This window comes from Acromyrmex echinatior, chromosome 5, assembly GCF_024713525.1.
Source record: "Acromyrmex echinatior isolate Ae372 chromosome 5, ASM2471352v2, whole genome shotgun sequence".
NCBI classification, from domain to species: domain Eukaryota; kingdom Metazoa; phylum Arthropoda; class Insecta; order Hymenoptera; family Formicidae; genus Acromyrmex; species Acromyrmex echinatior.
In genome coordinates, this window is record NC_141856.1 from 7,218,698 (window position 1) to 7,241,521 (window position 22,824).

Below are 22,824 nucleotides of genomic sequence, written 5' to 3' on the forward strand. Positions count from 1 at the left end.
TAGCGATCTTTAAAAGTTGGTACGACTGACGCGCGACCGTTTTAGACAGAACAACTGACCAACCGTTTTTCCAACCACTTTCGTTGAGCGTTTTATCAATTTCGATTGCTCTTCGGAGGTTTATTCTTTTATTGTTTGATCTGGTAAAGCAAGCGATACCGTGATACGAGCAAAGACTCCAAAGACCTTATGATAGCTGGCAATCAAGATCGGTCATCGCGGAGGTGTGAAATTTGAAATGTAGCGGATGACAAGCCGTGAATTTGTAGCTGACAAATATTTAGTTTTGCACCCTTCATGCACGTCGATCCGCAGATTCCGTCAGGATGAGCACGACGCAGGATGAGGACGAGCGTAGAAAACGCTCGCTGGAGGCCGGCAGAGAAATGGTAAGTGTTCCTTCTGTTCATTATCCGTACCACTTCTAGTGTACCTACCCTTATTATTTGCTTAACAATAGGAACAGAGCCGTATTCGTTTATTCCGTATTCGTTATTATTATTTTTACATTCCGCGCATTGCTCGTTTGTTTTTATTTTGGATACTACTTTACTTTAATTTTGGAGAGACATTTGGTGCTTTCTAGCAAGAGATATGGAATGATATAGAATAATCATATCATTTTTATTTAACATTAACACAAGGATAAAGATTAACACAAGGTAATAATTCATTGTGTCATCTGTGTTTCTTGCTAGAAAGCATCCATTATAGAGAGTTCTCTTTTGTATTAGGAATGTTTTGTCTTCGGTTACTAACAATGATCAGTTGCCTAAGATATATCTTGATTGTTATAGTTGGAAAAGTATAAAGTGAAACGATCGAGCAAAGACAAGAGCAGAAACATGGAGTATGTGGAACAATCCGATGATGAGTCGTTACATAATGAGAAGTCTATGCTGCATAAGGAGTCTGGTGTAAGAAAAAAAAATAACTCGCATGTCTGAATGTTTTTGATTTGTAGTGTTTCTATATAAATTGCTTTATTTTGTTCTATATTAGATAACTGAAGCCATATCCTCAAGGGATATAACACACAGCAGTGTTAGTATAAGCGAGGGAGAGGCAGATGCTGATTTGGAAGGACTAGCAGGACGAGTCGCAGAATTGGAGGAACTATTGCAGGGAAAAGAAGCTATAGTTGGGGCTTTAAATGCAGAGATTGATCATTTACGAGCAGAGACATCGTCTCCAAACTCATCGCAGAGTCGGGGCAGCAGTATACATGGGAGGGATATTATATCTTTATATCACATAAAAGTATGTTGTATCTCTTTGTTTGTAAACAATTTGTTAAGTCATAGAACATATACTTATCACTTATTTTATATACTTTTGATATTTTAAAATATATTAAATTCTCACTTTTTGATTTTGATAATAATAGTAGTTACAATGTTAGTCTAGATATAATTTTATTTTTAAATAAATTTTTTAAATATTTTATGTAGCTCACATTTTATTTTTATTTGTAACTATTGTTATAAGATAATTGACATTAAATAGTGTTGTGTTTTTCATAAAATAGTTGCAAGAGTTTGAAAAGGCAGTAAATCAACGTGACACTCTGATAGAACATTTAACATCATCTTTGGAACAAGCATTATCTGCAAGAGACTCCGTAACAGCACAACTTAATGCTTTGAACTCTATTCAGTTGAACAATCCTACGATAGACAACGTGAACTTGCAACAAAAAGTAAGTGACACGCTTCTTATATTTTACAGTTATTAATAACCTTGCTATAAATGTCCATTGTCTCGAACATTGTTTTAGATTAAGGCTTTGGAAACAACGATGAGTGATCAGGAAGGGATAATTCGTCGATTAAACGCGCATTTGACGGATATTCGTAAACACGTACAGACATTGGAAATGGAAAGAGAAACACGAAATGCAGAAATTAATGATTACAAAGTACAGATAAATAATCTGAATGAACAAATTCGTCTTAGTGCCGCAGAGAAAAATCTGAATATCGATGAGACGTTGGAGCAACAAAAACAGTATGAGGCACGAGTTGATAAAATCAAACAGGATATGCAGCATATCTTGAATAAATTTACCACAGTGACAAATGCTAACGCAATACGCCATCAGCAAGAATTAAAAGTAAGTATTTCATAAGGATTTTTTTTTCTATAATTAATCTATAAATTTCTAGTTTATGAATATTTTTAGTGAATTTTAAAGATGATACATATATCTATACAGGTGGTGAAAAATATTCATAGCCAAGTTGTTCTAGCAATTAAAAAAAAAAAAGATTTCTTATATTGATTTTTTATTCATAGGAAACAACTTCGAAATACGAGGCTGAAATTACGAATATAAAAGCCAAGCATGAAGAGTGCATGAAAGTATTGAAGAACGAAAACAAAATGTTAGCCGATCGTTTAAATAAGGAATTACCGGATTTAGAGAGCAGACACGCCAAGGAACTGTCCGTCTTTCAAACGCAGTTATCTCACTACAAGAAAACTGTCGAGGCGTTAAAACTCGAATTGGTAAATCATGCAGAGTCGCAGAAGGTTGCTCAATCAGAAGTTCACCTATACAAAGTGAAACTTGACGAATTAAAGTTTGAAGCAGAAAACGAACGGCGTATGCAAAATCTGCATTTTCAGAAAGAGAAGGAGTTGTTGAATGAGCAGATCAAATTGCACAAAATTCAATTGGAGGAAATGACGTCGAAGCACATCACTTCGATGAGTATCTTAGAATCTAAGGAGAGTATTGAGCGATCACTGGAGCAAGCTTTGTCGAATGCTGCTGCATTAAAACAGGAGAATGATACGCTGAAATTTAAGTTGGACGATCTATCGTGCAGATATTCCACAGCACAATCGATTATTGAAAACAGTCAAGTGCACGATAGGACTCTGAGCGGTAGATTATATATTGGAGATTTGGAGAAGTCCTTATCTCGATTGGATGCTACAAGTGTAAGCACAGTTAGTGAATTAGGAGAAACCATGTATAAAACTTTCGACGAGGAAGCTATTCAACATCAGCTGACAAAACGAAAGCTCGAGGAGAAGATGGAGATAGAACAGCTGTTAGTCGAGAAAGTTTCTGTTCTAGAGACAGATTTGGCCAAAGCGAATAACAAACTGAAAGAAGCCGATATCACAAAGAAAACATATGAGAAGCAACTGAAGGATATGAAAAATGCGTATGACAAACTTCAACAGGAAGTCATTTCATTGAGAGAATTCAGTCATGCAACATCTAGTGATGCTCCCATTCAGAATTCTTCGAAAAATGTTCTGGTGAATATCGAAAGCGATTCAGCTTGGCAAATAGAAACGCAACAACAGGAAATAGAGAGCCTAAAGCTACTATTGGAAGAGAAAGAGACAGAGAATGCGAGATATAGGAAAGATTTGACTGAAATGACAGAAAAAACAAAGCAGATGGAAATGCAGTGCCAGCAATTAACGAATGGCTTAGCTCATGCATGGGCACAGTGCGCCGAATTTGAAGAAAGATTGAGTCAAACTTTGGGATTGAGCGATAGCAGTAAAATGAATATCTCCTTGAATAGCACGATTTCATCCAAGCACTTGAAAGAAAATCAGGACTTGGATGATAGTATATTAAATCAAAATACAGCAAGCCAGAAGAAAGTTTTGGAATTGAATATTGCCGACACATTAATAGATACAAAAAACAATTATCTGAAAAACAACGAAAACTTATATGAAGAGTTACAACAAATTCTAGAGAACAAGCCGAATTTGGACGAAGTTAAATTAAAATTATCTCGTTATTATGCATTGTGCGAGAAAATAGTAATCGCTAAAGCGCAATCCTCCAAAGAAAATATCACTTTGCCACAGAATAGTGAAAATTCATTGCAAAGATCTTTGGAAAATTTGTGGACGGAGAAGGAAAAGCTAAGCCAGGAAATCGAGGAGATGATGAATCGACGTAAAGCAGAACTGGAATCTGTTAAAACGGATTCTGCCAAAGAAATCAGCAGACTGCGTTCATTGCTGCAGAATTTCAAGGTAAGTTTTTATTTTCATTTCTAGAACAATATTTGTGTCTATATTTCTTTACTGCATTGGGCAGAAACTGTTATATAATATATATATATATATATATATATATATATAATATATATATATATATATAATATATATATATATATATGTATATATATATATATATGTTTAAATTATATTTTCTATCCCTTAAGGATGGTAATGCAAGCTTAAACGATCTGAGGACCGAACTCGAAGCACGCCATACCAAAGAGATGGAAGAACTAAGGACATATTTTGAGCAGAAATGCTTGCAAATGGAAAAACAGTATTCTGAGGAAGTCTTTAGTCAACAGTCGAAACGGATTTCCGACAACGATAGCGAAACCGAGGAGCTGACAGACGATCTATATTTTGGTGGTGCCGGAGATTGTTTGAACGTATCGAACTCCCGAGCAGCAACACCTAGTGCTATCGAGGAATCTCTGAAAAGCAAGATTCTGGATGCTGAAAACCAAGCACGTCTTGAGACGGAATATGAGAGTAGCATCCGAGCATTACAAAAGGAATTAGAACTGAAAGTGAATGAAATTCAGAATGTCAAGGCTGATTATGAGAAAATGCTCAAACAACAGAAAGAATTGTATGAGTGTCAAATTCGCGATATCGAGGCAAAGTTGGAGCATGCATTGATTGTACCCACTGTGCACCAGGTGAGAAAAAATTGTTCATTTATAGTAACTGTTGTACTGATATGTCAACAACAGTAATTCTTATCTTTAATGTGTGCTGAAAATTCATGTATGAAGTTGTAAACGCATGGTGTGATCTGAATGCATTATTACTACTATATTTCTCATCTTAATGTTGTCTTCATGATCTTCTGTGATTAGTAATGTTTGTGATCTCAAACTTATTGTAATTAATACATTTTTCGTTATTGTGCAATAGCAATAAAATAGATTAATTGTGCTCCGTTCCGATAACTTATATTAAAATGTAAATTTATTTGTGACTAACGTATTGCGGTGTGACTTCCTGTTTGCATGTAGTATTGTCAGACAGAATGGGAAGTATTGGAAAATGGTGAATTATCGAGTCTGCGTGATGCATATAATCATCAACTAGAAGAGCAGATTGCGCTAGCTAGACAGGATATTGTCAACGCTCTTCAAGAACAATTTCAGGTATAGATGTGGATTATGTGTACAAACTGGGTTCAGAATGAAATAACAGCATAGATTAAATCTAATTAAATCATTTCGGTTATTTTCTAGAATATGATAATTTTTGAATGTTACTGTAAAAATTATGACTAATATATTTGTGGCTTATTAAGCATTATTATATAGAAGATGCTTATTGTAAAATTTATTAAAATTGTGTAGGTACTATTATCGGTGGAAACAGACAAAGAAGATAATTGGCCGGTCGAATTATTAGAACTGAGAGATAAATTCACATCCAACGCTAAACAAGAAATCCAGGAGTTGAAAAAAATACATGCCACTGAATTAGTTCGTCTGAAGGATGAATACAGTTGCACTGTAACACGAATGCTTGAGCAACATCAAAAGGAAATTACTAGTCTTAAAATGAATACTGGTGACAAGCAAGAAATTAGTCGAGTCGGAGCTTTAGAAAATATCATGGAAGAAAGGTAATTGATAAATATTGAAATATTATTTTTTGATTTAGCAGATAAACAATTTAATCGTTAAAAAAATGTTTAAAATATTTCATATTTAAATTAATTTAATACATACATTGAAAAGATATTTAAAGTTTTATCCTGTTATATAATATGATTTTACTCATATAATATGTAATCATTGCTTGAATATGTTATATCTCGTTTTTATCAGGGACAATCTGTGGAAGGCATGTGTAACTCTTAAGAATCTAATTGGAGAATTAGTTAACTATTTCTCTGTTTGTGAAGAAGAAGTTAATAATACTCTGATCAATGAAGTTTTAAAAAGACAATTGTCAGAGTCCGCTTTTATCGATGAAGAAAATTTAAATAAGAGTAACAACACTGTTTTATCTGAAATACCGCATAAGAATTCATCAAACCAACGGATCAAGAGGGTTCATTTTGCTCCGCAATCCACAAAAATAGCTTCCATTGTTAACAGCGACAACAAAATGTTGCAGAATTTAGTTGATGAAGATACAGACGAAATATTAAAAAAAGAACTGAAAGCTTGTTTGAGACGCTTGAAGTCTGATAGCACACAAGTCCTCAATCTGTCAATGTCTGAGAGCGAGAATAAGATTACATTGTCATCAAATGATGATCTCTTAGCAAGAAAAATTAATGAAATTAATGAAGCGCTCTCCTTGAAACTGAATCATGCTGAAGCTTTGATCATAAATTACCAAGAAGAAGTAGAACAATTAAAAGTACATATTTTGGAACTTCAGCGAAAGTTGATTAGCGCGGAAAGCAAAAAAGAAATTATCACGGAAGGATATGGTGAAAGCGATCTTTCTAGAGGCGATATTGTGTTGCAAGATTTTTCGCAAGTGCAAGAAAAAGGTAAATTTTTATCTCATTTTTATGTAATTTAAATGAATATATATATATATATATATATATATATATATATTAAAAATGAATAACCATTTATATTTATACTTTTTTCAAATTGATCATATTATCATTTCAAATTAAAAATTTGAACTTGAATGTATAGATTGCATTAGTTGTTCTATGTCCCAAATATTTTTAAAATTTTTTATTCTTTATGTTTTTCCTATATGATTGACTTTTTTTTTTAAATTAAAATTACAGCTAGACATGTATTATCTAACGGTGGTGGTGACATATCTTATTTACTGCAATTAATAGAAGAGCTATGCAGACAAAATGATAAACTAATAGATGACGCTAGGAAAGAAAGGGAAGATTTACAACAACAGGTAAAATCGTTTATTTATTATTTTCATTGAAAGTGCATTGTTGCATGATTTCTAATTATTCGATCTTGGTATGACAGTACGGTGATGAACATTGCGGTGTATTGAAAACTTGTCTTTGTAATTCATTAAATCTACACATTTCTGTATATCTATGAGCTTCGTGTTTACAATATTTATACATATTTTACCGTGTATCAATAATTAACACGATCTTTTTTATTTGTTATAGCACATTATTTTACACAATGTAATTGTAGTACAGTTTATTAATATTATTCGTATATGTTTATTATTTTGATATTTTAATATTTCTTTTGATAAGTAGTAAAATTAGAAAGAATTATTATGTTGTGTATTATGAACACTATGTATAGAGTATTTTAAGAAAGCGAAATATTTACATTCTTTCATCTCCAAAAATCTTTGCATACTTTATCTGTGAAATCATAGACTTTTAAATCTATATATGTGCTATTTTAAATTTTAATTTTTATTGAATTTTTTTTTTCTTCATCCTTATTATTCCATTCTTAAATATGAAAATTTTTAACTTTATTGAGCTTTATTAATTAGATGAACTTTTTCTTGAACTTTTTAGCAATTTAAAGATATATTCACTTAATTTAATATTCACTCTTTTCTTTATACATCCCGTATGAAATAATGATCAGTATTCCTCAGTAATTTATAAAGCAGCCAGAAATTAGAACATTGTGCACATATGGCAGTTTAAAATTTATTAAAAAATATTATTTATTAGTAAAATAATTATTTAATTAATCAATAAGAGGCATCTTCCAAATCAAAAGTGCAGAGCTCTGTGATGCAGGTTTTAAAAGATTGATTGGCGTTCTATTGTCTTGCCAGCAGGTACCTTTAGAACCTACTCCTACCCCATACATTCACAGGGTTTGCTGCAAAAAGGTAAATTATAGAATTACTAATATTACTGTAAATGCTGTCCGTAAGTTACTTGTAGATTGAAACTAAATTAATATTTATAACATTTCTTACAATTAAGAAGTATAATACAAGTTTTCATTGAAATGTCATTCTTATCATCTCATTTTTAATATCTGTTTATAGTAATAATTGCACATATATTACTAAAAAGTATATTATTATTATATTTTTAAATATATATTGCATGTTGTTGCAAGATATAATAATGGCTTTGCATGCTATATTGTAGACGTCTTAATGTGTCATTATATCTGAATATGTCTTCCGTTATAGATTTTTCTTATTATGTTATTTATTTTATTGTAATCCAAATTTGTTGAAGCATAATTTTTATATATCCTCTAATTTTGTAGTCATATATATTTGACAATTAACTTAATATTCAAATATATTTGGCTTTTATATAAAATTTAAAAAAAAAATAGCAATTTTCTATTTTTTATAGTTTTGATGTCTTAATTTTCGGCATCAAGTAATTTTTTACATTAAATAATTATATTTATATTTTAATATTGGAATAATCATTTTTTTCTTCATTTTATTTTCAATATCCTTGCCCAAAAGATTATTCGGTACTACTAACAGTTTTATAGTTTAGCTTATTTTCTTTTATATTATACTATTTAATTTTATTATGAATGGTAGAGGAAACATGAAATTAATTAAATGATTAAAGTATCATTAAAGTATTCATCCAGAGAAAGAAATGTTTGATTCAAAGAAATGTTTTTTGCTATATGGTTAAAAAAAATTTCTTTGATTTGAAAATAATTTTTTTTTAAATTAAATAAATTTTCTTATTTGATTAAAAAATATGATGTTTCTATTTCTATCTCTTATAAAATATTTGAATTGATACATTGATTTAATTAATTTCCCAATTTATTAATACAATTTTTTATAAATTTTAATTCTGAAAAATTTTAAAAGAATAATTATCGTCTTTTTCTTTTATATATATATATATATATATATATATATATATATAACTGACTATGTTACATGAAAATGGCTTAAATAGTGCAGCTATTTTACTTTAAGTTAATAATTTTTATCACATGCGCGTGTTGTTGCGCGTGGGACATGATAATTACCTCTAACTAGAACTATACACGTTTGTTTAGATTGAGGCAGCGGACAAGCAGTTACGAGCAATCCGTCGGTTTCTGGATGAGCAAGCGAGCGAGCGTGAAATGGAACGAGATGAAGCTGCGAAGCAAATTCGCTTTTTGCAAGAACAGCTCAAGGATCGCGAGCGCGACAAAGAAAGAGATATGCGTATTACTTCCGAGGTAAAAGCTTTCATTGTGCTTATTTTATTTTTTTTGACGTGACGAAAATATTTTTTGTTGAGTATAAACACGATGCTTTTTATAATCACCCGCTGTGGTTAGCTTTAGGGTTTATTGTTCCTCAATTAATTCTTAATTAATGCCAATTGATGGACAATATTTATATATACTGAATATTGAAAAATATTGTCTTTAATATATCAAAATTTTTTTGCAGTATAATTATTCTCAGAATAATCAAAAATAGATATTGTTTTGATTCTTTAAATTATAAAATTAATATTAAAAATGTTCAGAGAATCCAAAGGAAATACCATGCAATAATTTAACTTATGGCTAATTAAGGATTAATTAATTTAATACAGACTTTCTTAAAAAATTCGCTGTAGTAATTACTGCACTAACCAGGAAATTTCAACTGGCATAACGACTGCCATTTCTAAGATTTAATTAGGTTTCTGTGGTTTTTTTATTTAATATATAAACTTAACATAAACTTAAAACTGCTGGAAAAAGATTGCATATTGATCTTTGAAAAATGGATCGCATAATTTATCCAATATTAGAATATATTAGAAAATAGAATATATTAGATAAAATTTTATAATGTCATAAATATGAATTCTATATATATTCCTAAATTCTATAGTCCTAAAATTTTGTAAAACATGTACTTTGACCAGCACGTTCCTTAATTTAAAGATAATTGTTTTGAAAATAGTATAATATAGAACGTAAGTTTAACTGCCAATTGAAAGGGCTATCAGAAATTAATTGTATCGCCAGCAATTAGTATCACGCATCACGACTAATTATATTAACACAAGTTTTTTCTGCACTCTGGTTTTGGTTTTCTGTTTGTCGCACAAAGCAGTCTGAGCTATCATCTGAAAGAACAGACATCCCTGAGCTTCAAACGACTGACATCAATGCAGCTGTGAGTGTTGTATTTACTTTGATTTTTTAACTTTTTCTATGACTTTTCATTGTCATACAGTGGCTAAGAAAAGTACCCACATTTGTCAAAATAGTTAAAATTTGAGTAATGAGTTATGTAATAACCTTTACCTATTTATCTATATTTACAACATAACTATCAAAATGCATTAAAATATTTCACAAATTTTTTTAACAATCTTGAAGTAAAGTACTTAAATGTGTCATAATAAAAAAAAAGTTCAGACTACTTATAGATAGAATTATATATCATATTTATTTATCATCTTTCTTGAGTAATTTTTATTTTTTAGTAACAACATTATTTTTTTTATTATTAGATAATTATATAATTTTTTTTGTTTCTTACCCACTGTACATTAGCTTAAAATAAGTATAAGTAGATATAATACATACCGTATCTCCCCATGCTTTACATGTTGGGTCATGCTTGACTGGAAATATAGGTGACATCCTGTAAAACTGATGCGTTGATCGCATATATATATATATAAAAGTATAAGTGTGATTTACGATTTAGGTGGAGGCTCTCGAATCTCAGATGAGAGAGATGTCGTCATTAATGTCTGACACCGAGGCGAAGAAATCAGAAAAGGAGAGTGAATTGAAGGCTGCAGTGGATAAAATCTGGGTTTTACGAGACATCATTGCTGACTTGGAGCAACAATTGCAAGCTAAGATTGAAAGAGAAGAGTCCTTGCAAATGCAAATTAATCAATTAGAAACCGTGATAACCGCGCAAACGAAGAATCAACAAGAACTAGTTCAAGAGCTGGATGCTATTAAATCTGGTAGTGAGAACAGGCATCTGAACGAACAAATTAATCATTTGCAAGTAAGTAAAGTGAACAAATGCATAAACAATATACATATGGAGAGAAAATGGTTACGAGAAAGCTCTTTATATTTTTAGGAGGAATTGAATAAACACAAGTTAAGTTCAGAACACTTCAACGTCAATTCGTCTGTCTTAAAGCAAATGAAAGCAGAATTGCATGAGATGCAAAATCAATTAGATAAGAGAATTCGAGAGATGGAATCTGCGCACATGTGTGGTTCCAATTTAAGTTTGAGCCAGCCGAGCGAAGATGTATCGATCAGGGAGCAAATAGATGCAACGAGATGTTTAACACCAGATGATCCGTCCTCGCCGCCGATGCTACCGCTGGATCAAGTACTCAAGCTGAAAGATAAAATGTTAAAGCACGCACGTGCGGAGGAAGTAGCATTCAAGAGGATCAAGGATCTGGAGATGCAGTTGACAACGATGAAAAATCAGAACGAGGAATTATTAACGGAACAAGAGATCTTGCACCAGACCGCATCTGAGCAATTGTTCCAAATTGAAACAATGCGTGGTCGCCTGGAGCAGCACAAACAGAGCGCACCTTTCGCTCAGAAGCAAGCGACATCTCGTTTAGAGTTGCAATTACACGAAGCTATCACGAAATATCATTCCCTGGAACAAACCATTACTGATAAAGAGATAGAATTGAAAGAGCTGAAAGCTCAACTTGAAAGGACTAATCAGATGTTGGCAGAGAAGGAAGCAGAAATGGAAAATTTTGTTCAATCGGAAAATGGCGCACTGCAAAAAATCGAGCGGCTAAAAGATCAATTAAAGCTCGTTCAAGAAGAAAAAAAAATGCTACAAATAAAACTTGGAACGCAGGAGCATACTCAGTTAGAATTGCCGCAGTTAATCGATACCATATTGACTGATAAGAATGAGGAAATCGATCATTTAAAGGAGCAACTTTCTAAAAGGGAGAAACAATTGAATGTCTATTCATCACTCGCTTTGGACGATGTGCAGCTGCGGGAATTAACAAAGCAAGCAGAGGCCAAGAACAGCGCGCGAACGTTGAGCGACATTCTTTCTATTCATTCGGAATGTGAAGAATTCCCTGAAGCTACTCGAGCACCTAATATGACACTTACAACATCGCATAATATCTCTAGTTTCAAAATTCCTTCGTCCTCTTCGAAGAATACGTTACAGATGAACAGTCTCAACACTTTAGAAACACCTTTGCTCGATGTGGATAAGATAGATACGCAAGTACCACCGTTAGATTTGCATTCCAATACACATAGTTATAGCAACGGGAATGTCGGTCACTCGGGAATGGAATTGCATCGTTCCGGAGAGGAGTCAAAATTATCGTCTCCCAAAAATAACGATATCAGTGAGGACTCTCAGCGAGCTGAGGAATTATTCAATGAGAAAGTGAAGGAAATCGAAAACTTATCAAATCAACTGCAAGTTTTGCAACGCGAACTAGATTTAAAATCTGATTTTTTGAACAAGTACGAAATGGAATTGGTCACCTTGCAGAAACAATATCAAAATTTGCAAGATGAGTTCAAGGAAACTGTCGAAAACTTGGTGCGGGATAAAAATTTCTATAGAGGACAATATGAGCTGGCCCAGGCGTCGGAAAGTAAAATAAAGAAAGATCTGGAGGAAGTAGAAAACATTTTGAAACTGAAGTCGGAGGAGCTGGAAGATCAAAATGATAGAATGCAGGTGAATGAAAGGATCATTACAGAATTAAATGCAGAGAATACGAAGTTGAAGAGAGAAATTGAAGATAGAGAAAAGGACCAGATGAAAAGAAACAACTCTTTGCAGGATATGACACAAGAATTACAAAGATTCAAGGAACTTGTCCTGAATAAAGATATCGCGTTAGAGACTCTTCAGACGCGCAATATTGAGATAGAGAACGAGAACAAGCAACTGTATGAATTTAAGACAAAGGTTCACGCGCGTGAGCGAGAAATTGCTGAGTTGCAGGACGAGATCCTACGATTGACGGATGGTTTGAATAACCGGGATCAAGTAATCCGTAAGTTGGAAGAGATGGCAAGACGAATGAGTGACGTTCAGTCGGGGTCTTCCTCGCCATCATCTTCTAGCAACAAGGACCAAGAGATCCATCATTTGCAGGAGTTCCTGAAGGAAAAAGACAAGGTAATCAGACAAATGAGCGATGATAGTAAGAGCCTGCATCGAGCACTGGAAACTATTCAAAACAAAATGAAGGAATCTGGTAATATTGTAGAATTGAGAAGAAAATTGAAGGAAGAACGCAGATTGAACGAGGAATTAAGGGATATGATGCAGAGCTTGCAAAAGGAATTGGAGCTGAAGGATGCTTCTGTGCGACGTTCGCAGGACGATAGTGATATCGAAGATATGGTCCAGCGAGAACTGAATCTTTCTGCACGATTAGATAAACAAATTATGCAGGTAATTAAGGACGACGAGGTTGTGGATGGAGTAGTAATGGAGGATTATCATCAAAGAAATAATGAAGTACGCAAGGACAACGAGTCATTGAAGAAACTAAAAGATGACTTAGAAGTCGAACGAGATATAATGAGACATCAGATCGCTGAGTACGAGGATCGTATTCTGCAACTGAAGGCGGATTTGACGGAAGAAATGAAGAAGATAGTTAAGTTGGATAAGGAACTTCTCTCAGAAAGAGATGTGGTGAAGTTCTTAAGGATGGAGATAGAGGAACATCGTCGGATGGCGGAAGTAGGACGAATACAGGACACTGAGTTGATCGAATTCCTGCAAACAAAATTGAAAGCCTCTCTGGATAATGAGGAGAAGCTTCGCAATGATCTAGCGTCGATGAGACAACAGCAGATTAATTTGGATTCACAATTGATGTCAATGAGAAAATCGATAGAAATTGAAAACATCAGTAAAAGCTTGTCAAATTTTGCTGCAACCGCGCAAAATGAATCGGAGAGGTATGTACTAATTTTTAGTTTAAATTAATTTTTAATTTATGTAGTACTTACATTTATTTGCTCATAATCTTTTCACTGTAATGTTAATATTTATCAATAGAATTTAATTATATTTTATCAAAACAAGATAACTATATATTCCAAAAACAATATTTTGTTTCCTAATCTTTTTTTCTGTATTCAAGAACGAGTGAAAATCTTGAAGAAAGTCGAAAGCACAATGCGCAACTAAAGGAGAATATAAAGAAACTAGAGAACGAGATAAGTAAGTACGAGAAGCGATTAGAGATCGCGACGGAGGAACAAGAAAGACTAATCAGCAGCCTGGCATTAACCAATGGACTGAAAGAAATTCTAGAGGCAGATCTGCGGAGAACTGCAGAGGAATTGAAAGCACGAGAAGAGCACTGTAATTATTTGCAAGAACAAGTGAAGATGTTGACTGAAACCATGAAGCAAGGTCAACGAAATGTTGAACTAGATGAGATCAAAGAATTACGCAGAGAGATCAATGATGCTCGAGAAATCAGAATAGAGCTGGAGACTGATATAAATCGTGCGAGACAGGAACTAAAAGAATCCTCAAATCGAGAGCTGAAGCTTACGCGTACAGTGGATTCCTTGAAAGAGCGAGAGACGGAGCTCAATATGAGACTAGCAATTTCAAAAGAAAAAGAAAGAAAATTCAAGGATTTAATTGAAAATACCAAGGATGTCCCCACGAATTTTATGCAGAAAATTAAGGAATTAAGCGAGACAGTTGAGAAATACGCTATCGAAAACAGTAATCTCGAAGATAAAATCGGCAGGATAAGAACAGATAGAGAATTATCGATGCAACGTGTAAAGTTGCTCGAGGGGCAGCTGAAAAAACTAAAAAATACACATGCTTCGAGTCAGCAGACAATTCCTATCGAGAGGGTATAACATTTCATTTAATTATTTAAATTTAAAATTGAAGTGATTCAATTCTTGTATCTTAGAATTAAAAGAAGTTGCTAATGGTGATTTAATTTTAGTATTTTTTTATAATAATTTGTATATCGAGATTTCATAATTAATAATTAACTATAATTGAATTTAACTATGATTTGGCTGCAGAATAAATAGAACAATGTGTGAATTTTGCATTCCAGTTACAAAACTTCTACGGCAAATATTTACGAGTGGAAAGTAGACGGAAAGCGTTGGCTTATCAGAAGAAGTACCTGTTATGTATTGTCGGCAGCTATCAGTATTGCGAGGAAAACACGTTATGTGTGCTTGCGCAATTGACTCAAGATCAACGCTCTTACGCGCGATTGTCTCGCAACAGAAAGGTGCGTTTCAGGATCGCCGTGTTTGCTATAATCAGTATACATAGGATGAAGTGGTTGATTCAACGCTGGCGAACGGGGAAACGCGTGGGTGCTAATGCTATTATGGGTAGTGTCGATCAATTAATTGATTTGCCGCCTGTCCGGAAAACACCATCAAATCATTCTCCACCCGTGAGAGAAAGGGCGACAAAGTAAGTAAAACGATTATCAACTAGCATTTTTATAAAATTGATAAAGGAAAGATTTGATGACACAAATCTTTAATAAGTATGTGAAGAGGATAAGCTTAAAAGTATTATCCAGTAAGAAAATATGCATTTCTAATTTAGGAATATTGTCATTTGATGGATTATTTAGTTTTTTATTGAAGAAAATATCATCATGGCTAATCAAATATGATTAATTGGCTCAATCTGTTAATTAACGAATATCATAAGATTTTTCTATTTGTTAATACGATTGCATGCAGATTATTTCAATTGTTTGATGAAATTTGAAATGAACTTTTTGCGTTTGATTTTACAATGTTATTATATATTAGATATATAATATATATATATATTGGATTATATATTTCAGTGGAGGTAGCAGTTTTATGCTCGGGCAGTATTACCAAGATGTAAGAAATTTCCAAGAAACATTTGGCGCAGTTATGGCAGAGTCTGGTACTAGTCATATTATCTCAGAATAACATTATATGTATATTTTTAGAATTTGTAGAAGTTTAGCTGTACAGTGTTAATTATGAATAATTGTTCAATCAAATAATTGTTCGTCAAGTAGTATATCATACAGTTCGCGTTTTTTAAAATGACTCCGCATTTTTCGAATTCTTTTAGATTTTTGAAGTAATGATACGTGATTAATTTTGGATTCTTAAATATGTAAATTCAGATAATTATAAATCCTAGATAAATGATCAAGAGTTTAAGTACCGGTTCTATATCGAATTATAAAATTTTGGAACATTTCATTCCCTTATTCAGACGCTGCGCTTGATATAGCGATATTTTAAATCAAATTTTTACAATATTGCTCAATTATATTAGCTCTTATTATATTTTTCATTTTTGATAAACGCGTTCTGTATTTTATGACTAAATTGCAATCGTCAAAGATCGATTTGCATGGGATTTCTATTTCCGTTCGGCTGTACGATTTGCATCGTCTTAATTCATTAAACGATCAATGAAGAGAACGTAAATTTCGTCAGCTCGACCGGAAATAATTGAAACTGGGCATTTATATGGACTCTGTAATGGACTGCCGGTTTTTATATATTTTTAACTCATTACCGTTTTGCGAAACTTTTGATTGATGCTATCTATCTCTTTTGATCTTGATGACACAATTTCAAAGTGTCACCTGTGTATTGCGAGAAACATGAATAATGAGACGTTATTAATAAGCAAGAAGGATGTGTGCATGTAAAGTAGGTTTTAGCGTTGTAAGACACGAGAGGCTTTTATCGAACATTAGGAAAGTAAAAGCAATTTCTGCGGAATCACATAATCGGCTTTAAGCCAGATTTTGCTTTTATTTATGACATACTGTTATTGCGTAAGTTATCTAAGACATATTGTAGGTAGTATAAATATGTGAACCTGCGTGCCTTGTACGCCGTAAAACGCGTTTATTATTTATTTACCGATGGATTATAATAAGCTTTTTATATATCTCAAGTTGCATGTCGTTTTCCTGATGCCTGTAATAAAGAATCAATTTTTTTAATATATTAAACTCTTGTTAAATATAAAAATCGACGTGAAATAGGATAATGCTGTCATTCGAGATGAAGATACTTGTCAAAGATTCCATTTAAAGCACGATCTCATTTATTATTTTCGTTTTATCATAATTATTTATTGTAACTTATTAACAGTCGGGGAAGGAATATAATTGTGTTTTTAGTATATATATATATATATATTTCTAAAGCACTATATATATATTTACATATATACAATAGTGTATGATAAAATATATATAATAATCGACTAATCGGTTCTCATTAGCGCTATCGTTTCTCTAAATTTATCTAGATACGTTAGTTAAAAGTTTTATATATATATATATATATATATATATATATATATATATATATTTATGAAGATAAGGCTCTTTGCTAAAATGGTAACTTATATTCTCTTTTTTTTCATGTTTTAAAAATTTTATTATAATTTTTGATAATCTTAAATTTCGTTAACTATGCATCGATATAACGAGATGTAAAAAAATTTGAAACACAGCTTGTCCCGAATGTCAAATGAACAATCTTATATATCTGATTATTCGCAATAGAATCAAAATACTTTCTCAAGTGGGAAAATAGCATTAAACGCGATTAAAGTGATTTACGCCGCGCAAGAGAAATTTGTTAGGAAAATTGAAAGATTAGCTCACCGCAGATGTATTTCGAACGTTGGTATTAATAATTACTTTCACATCGGCTTAGTTATCTATAATGCATAGAGTGCAAGTTGGAAACTTGTTTGAGATCCGCTTGATATATCTATCTGTTATATGAGAAGTAGGTGAATTAAAAAGAATTTGTAAAAATTCATCCTTAGGAAGTCAAACTTCTCATCTCTATAATGAGAGACTGGCTTTATGTGTTAAACGCTTCTCTGTTTTTTGTCGCTTCTATCTATTTTTATTCCGGGACGAAGCCATTTGCCATTTTTAAGAGAATATCATGATACCCCTTATCTAAAGTTAGACTGTGTTAAAGCGATTTTTGTCTCGTCGTGTTTACTGTTTATGAATACAGTGGTTAAACCATTATATTCAGGATAAAAAGAGATAAAAGAGAATCTAAAAAAGTGCTACAGTCTTGAAGTTCTAATTTCAAGGATAAAATATTTACTATCACCGAAGATGAGTCTGTCTCTCTCTCGTTCCTTTTAACTCGCCTATTTTCCTACCGGATCGATCTTGTTTCACGAACTAGAGTATGTCCATTAATTCTAGCGAATCTTATGACTCGAACATGCGTCTTTAAAGTTCGTCGCGTTGAACGGCACGAAGTAATCGTCATGGAGTTGCCTAACGATATTCTCTATCGGGCACAGCTTGACGCTTTTCTTGCTCATAAATTCCCCGTCGTCGCTGACGTAAGTGTTCGCGTTCCTACAGAACGGGACCTTCGGTGTGAGGTCTCGGCCGTTGGCGACGATGCGGAAGTAGAAATCGCTGGCGAGGCGATTGTCGTTCCGCGGATTGATCTTGTAGACCTCGATGACGAGCCGCGAAGCGTAGTGGGTCGCCACGTCGGAGACTATGCCGAGAGCGGTGGCGAGGTATTCTAAGGTCTTGTCGTGGCCGGAATAGAGGACGATCTTGGGCCTGGCCTCAGAGATGATGCGCAGCAAGAAGGTGACGATGCCACGCAACATCCCATAGGCCTTCAGCAGCCCGTATTTGTTGCGGCTGCTACTCTTGGCGACCTGCTTCGATTCCCAATCCGTGTAAGCGAACAATCCGGTAACCTGATCGCTTTTCACGCACGTGCGTTGGGTGTCGAGGTCCGCGCACGGCAGCGAAGCGCCGTGACACACGTACGTTAACAGGGCATCCCTCAGCGTATTCGGATCGCATGTCTGCGCTTGATCCGGAAGCTCGAAGACGGCGCTTGCCGCCTGCTTAATCAGCTCCCCGACGGCCGGATGGGATTTCAGATGGTTGGAGGTCTCCTGGGGAAAGTAAAAGTAACGTGTCTGCAGAAGTCCGCATGATTCCCAATATTTTCGTGAATGCTCCCCCCGGAGCTCTCCACGAATACTTTATTAACATCCAACTGAATTATTCTTCTGATACCAATAACTAGAGGAAATGCAAGCTAACATCTCAATAAAAGATTCAGTAACAGAATTAAATGGGCTTTGGAGATTTGGAAAAAGTTTTCGTCGATTTTAATTATACTCGTCAAAACTACATTCAGGTGAAGCTTAAGTATAACTTTGAAATTCTTCTTTATAATTAATTTTTTAATTGAAAATTCTGAACTTTTCCACAAGAACTTGATAAGAAAAGTAATTATTGAAATGTTAAAACAAATTATGAGATCTCTCGACATTTTAGGAAAGATTCACATTCTCTTATGCATTAAATATGCAATACATCTCCACGTGCTATACAGACAGCGAACGGAAGTTATGAGACAAGATTATTTTTATAGAAAGAATTATTATCGCGTGCAAGTATTTTATTTAGATAACTCGCACTGAGAAATCAACGTTTGCCAGCCTAGAATGACCTAGATAATTTTATTGGATTTCCTGAGAAAGCAAGGAGAAGAGCGATGTTGATACAGATTATTTAACATGTTTCTGAGAAAAAACTGAAATGAGATCTTAGGTCATTAAAACTTCCTCGGAAAGACGGGAATAGTACAAATGTAAATTTATCGAATCTCTCCTGGAAAGGTGGAAAGGCGACAAGTCCGTTTTACGTACGTCTTTAAAAAATGAAACGAAACTGCGCGAGAAATCCGAGGCGGGTTTTTAATTACTTCATAGAAAAATTACTCGAATTTAAAAGACGATGTTTTTATAATTGTATTCTTTAAACGAACGTACAAATCGCATAAATTTGTAAATAATTGCAAAGGTTGTTGTATCGCTCAAATTTCACACACAGGAAAACGATCGTCCAACATGATTTATCTCTTATCAATATATACAGGAAGTCTACGAAATGAACGGATACTCAGATTTTCAATTCGTGTATATACTTTACCTTCAAGTGCTGTTTCAGAAACTTCTCAGCGGCAGGACAGGCGCACTCATTGCTGCAGAACGCATAGCTCTGACTCTCCTGTAGGCTGATCCTCGCCAAACTCTGGAAGCCGTCGTTCTCGAAGAGTGCGTACAGTAACGCGACCGCGCTCTGTACAGTCCTGCGATAGGAAGTGCTGTAGACGATAACATCCTTGCCGAAGGAGGTGCCATTGCCGAGATTGAGTCGGTGGTAGTACGCGTTCCTCAGCGCGATCCCGGTCTTCAACAGTTGCAGGATGCCGAGGGTGGTGAGCTGACCGATCCTGCAGTCGCGTGCGTTCGCCGGCAGCACGGGGAGGCCGTGGAACGGACCCAGGAACTGGGCCCAAGCGGCCCGAGAGTAGCTCGACGCGTTCTGCACGAAGTTCACGTAGTTCTCGTAGATGGTCTCGAGCTCGGTCACAGTGCCGAGTTCACCCCCGCAATTGATGCTGCTTATGTTCCGTATGTGCGTCAGAGGACCCCGATCACCGTGACGAATGAAGATCAGGATGCCGCTCAGCGTCAAATTGCCATCGAGCTTCCCTGTTAGAAAGTAAGGAAGTAAGGTACGATATTTTACGCATGATATTTTATGTGCGTTATACACGCAATCTCGTATAATATAATAAGATAATTTTGAAACTCTTGTGCTCTATGTGCGTACACTTACGCAAGAAGAAAGTGATTTATACCGATTTCTAGTTCGAGTGAGATCAAACGGGATTATTGACTTTGTGCCATTTACTATTTACTGCGATTATGCATGAAGAGCTTTGACGATCGACTTCTTTGATATTTGAGTAACGTTTAATATGATTGATGAAGAATTATTGATTTATGATACGAAAATGTTGGTCATCGTGACTGGAGTATTCCATTTTCGGTTAATTTTATTCAAAGTATTATATTATATTACTTTTTATTTAAAAATACAAGGATAATTGAATGAAGGTACCTTCGGTGTCTGCAGCTATCTCGTGCGGCAGGTTGCAGAAACGAAAGATCTTCTTCGTTTTCGCATCCGATTTTAAGTTTCTTGGAAATTCTCGTAGCGACAAATCATTGTTTGGGACTCTCGTCTGCATCGAGGTTTTATCATCTACGCCGATATATTTATACATACCTGCACAATAAAAGAGAAATTGTCTATAATCGATAGCTTTTAAATCAACGAATTCATATTATTTTCTTTGTATTATTATTACGATCTCTAATACATTTTGATTTTATCTGAAAGTATATACGTACACTGAAATTGAAATAATTAAACTTAAACCTGTATAATCTTTCATCGATGATAAAATCTTATTTAAAATAATTTCATTACTCATATTATCATTACAATTTATATTATCAGGAACTGGTTTAAAAAAGAATAATATTCTCTCAGCATTTTTATTTTATAATAATTTCTTCCTGTCTAATGCATTTTGATATCAATATTATTAAAGTTGGATCTGTAATTGGCAGCTTTTAAATCGACGGCAAAATCTCATTTCACGTATATAATTTACTTTATTACTATTATTATTATTATGATTTATATCGTTAGGCGCCAGTTTTAAAAAGGACAACGTTTTCCTGGCGTTTTTATTTTTATTTGAGTACAATATAATTTCTTCCTCTCTGATGCATTTTGATTTAACCTTATATAGTACATATTAATATTAAAATATATGACGAAACTGCATTAGGGAAAACTCCGTTCTCGAGTTACATTTCGATGAAAAATATAACGTCAACAGCAAAGTTCAAGTGGATTATTGAATAGATTACGATGAGTTTGTTTTTTTTTTCTGGTTGTCGGTTTAGCAACGTGTGTCAACGATTATGATTGACACTTCCCTTACTTTACGACAAAAAGAAAATAAAGTAATCGTCACCTTGATAGCACCTGATAACGTCCATTATTGAATCTATATCATCCATTATTGAAAAACTAAAGTGTCTATTATTACAGTTCTATTATTAAAGCCGAAGTGATAACGCGGAGAAGCGTCCAAGTAGCTGCGCGACAGTTCAGACTCGCGTATGCATATCCTATATTTAAAAATAAAACCGTAGGATCGAAAGATTTAAGCATTCCAGAGAGAATTCGACGAACGTAAAATCCGAAAAACAAATGTAAGTACGGCGCCAAGAAATTTTCTCTCTTCCTGTTTTCGAAACGCGATCAATCTCGACGCGAGTTCGATGTATTCTTTTTGTGATGTAAGATGCAACGCTTAGTCTCGTTTGTCGCGAACAGATATATCGTCGCAGACAAATATATACGAATCATCTCGCGCGTTTCTACCGCAGTGTCGAGATCTGGGAACAATACAATTCGAAATTACGCCAATTTTCACGGCAGGGTCGATCTCTACATTTAGCGGGACCATTTCCGCACATATCGGCGCGAGATAGCACGTTGTTTGCGTTTACCAGCGACCAGCAGGAAGATCCACACGCTCAGAATCACGTAGCAATAGAACGCCCTGTGCTGGTAGGAGAGCCGGACCATTTCCGCGAGCATCCCTCGGCGGTTTCCGGTCCCAAGGGACCGATTCGCAGGCCAGCGAGCGGTAACGGCGTTCCGACGTCACGACGACGACGACGATAACGTGGAGCGGCGCGAGGACGAGAACGCGACTTGATTTCCGTCCCGCACGAAGGGGCCGATCGAGGCTGCATCTTCAGACGCCCGTCGACCACACTTTCCGCATATTCGTCGATGGTCCTGCGACAAGAGATTGCGCCCGATCGGACAATCGGCGACGACAATGACGACGACGAAAACGACAAGGAGAATCGCCGACCTCCCTGCGGCGCGTATACTCGAGATAGAACTGCCGGTCCTGACATGGC

The 22,824-nt window shown here is 34.5% G+C and overlaps 2 protein-coding genes across 8 annotated transcripts; one reads left to right on the top strand and one right to left on the bottom strand.

The window, feature by feature from the left end:
• LOC105149179 (uncharacterized) lies at window positions 1-16,957 on the top strand. Of its 7 annotated transcripts, none has more exons than XM_011061420.2 (19): window positions 1-389; window positions 798-917; window positions 1,003-1,260; window positions 1,529-1,699; window positions 1,778-2,113; window positions 2,296-4,014; window positions 4,206-4,703; window positions 5,043-5,177; window positions 5,379-5,650; window positions 5,856-6,532; window positions 6,788-6,915; window positions 7,783-7,839; window positions 9,003-9,170; window positions 10,042-10,107; window positions 10,648-10,962; window positions 11,041-13,898; window positions 14,084-14,819; window positions 15,035-15,408; window positions 15,797-16,957. In XM_011061420.2, the coding sequence occupies exons 1-19, from the start codon at window positions 327-329 to the stop codon at window positions 15,906-15,908; spliced, it is 9,063 nt and encodes a 3,020-aa protein (XP_011059722.1). In that variant the 5' UTR covers window positions 1-326; the 3' UTR covers window positions 15,909-16,957. The 7 variants fall into 7 exon arrangements, with proteins under 7 accessions (XP_011059722.1, XP_011059724.1, XP_011059723.1 ...); XM_011061422.2 differs by having other exon boundaries at window positions 10,045-10,107; XM_011061421.2 differs by having other exon boundaries at window positions 7,786-7,839.
• Window positions 16,711-22,824, bottom strand: LOC105149180 (2-phosphoxylose phosphatase 1). Its single transcript, XM_011061428.2, has 4 exons — window positions 22,402-22,824; window positions 20,933-21,100; window positions 19,955-20,520; window positions 16,711-18,909 (listed from the first exon to the last, which is right to left on the bottom strand). The coding sequence occupies exons 1-4, from the start codon at window positions 22,490-22,492 to the stop codon at window positions 18,184-18,186; spliced, it is 1,551 nt and encodes a 516-aa protein (XP_011059730.1). The 5' UTR covers window positions 22,493-22,824; the 3' UTR covers window positions 16,711-18,183.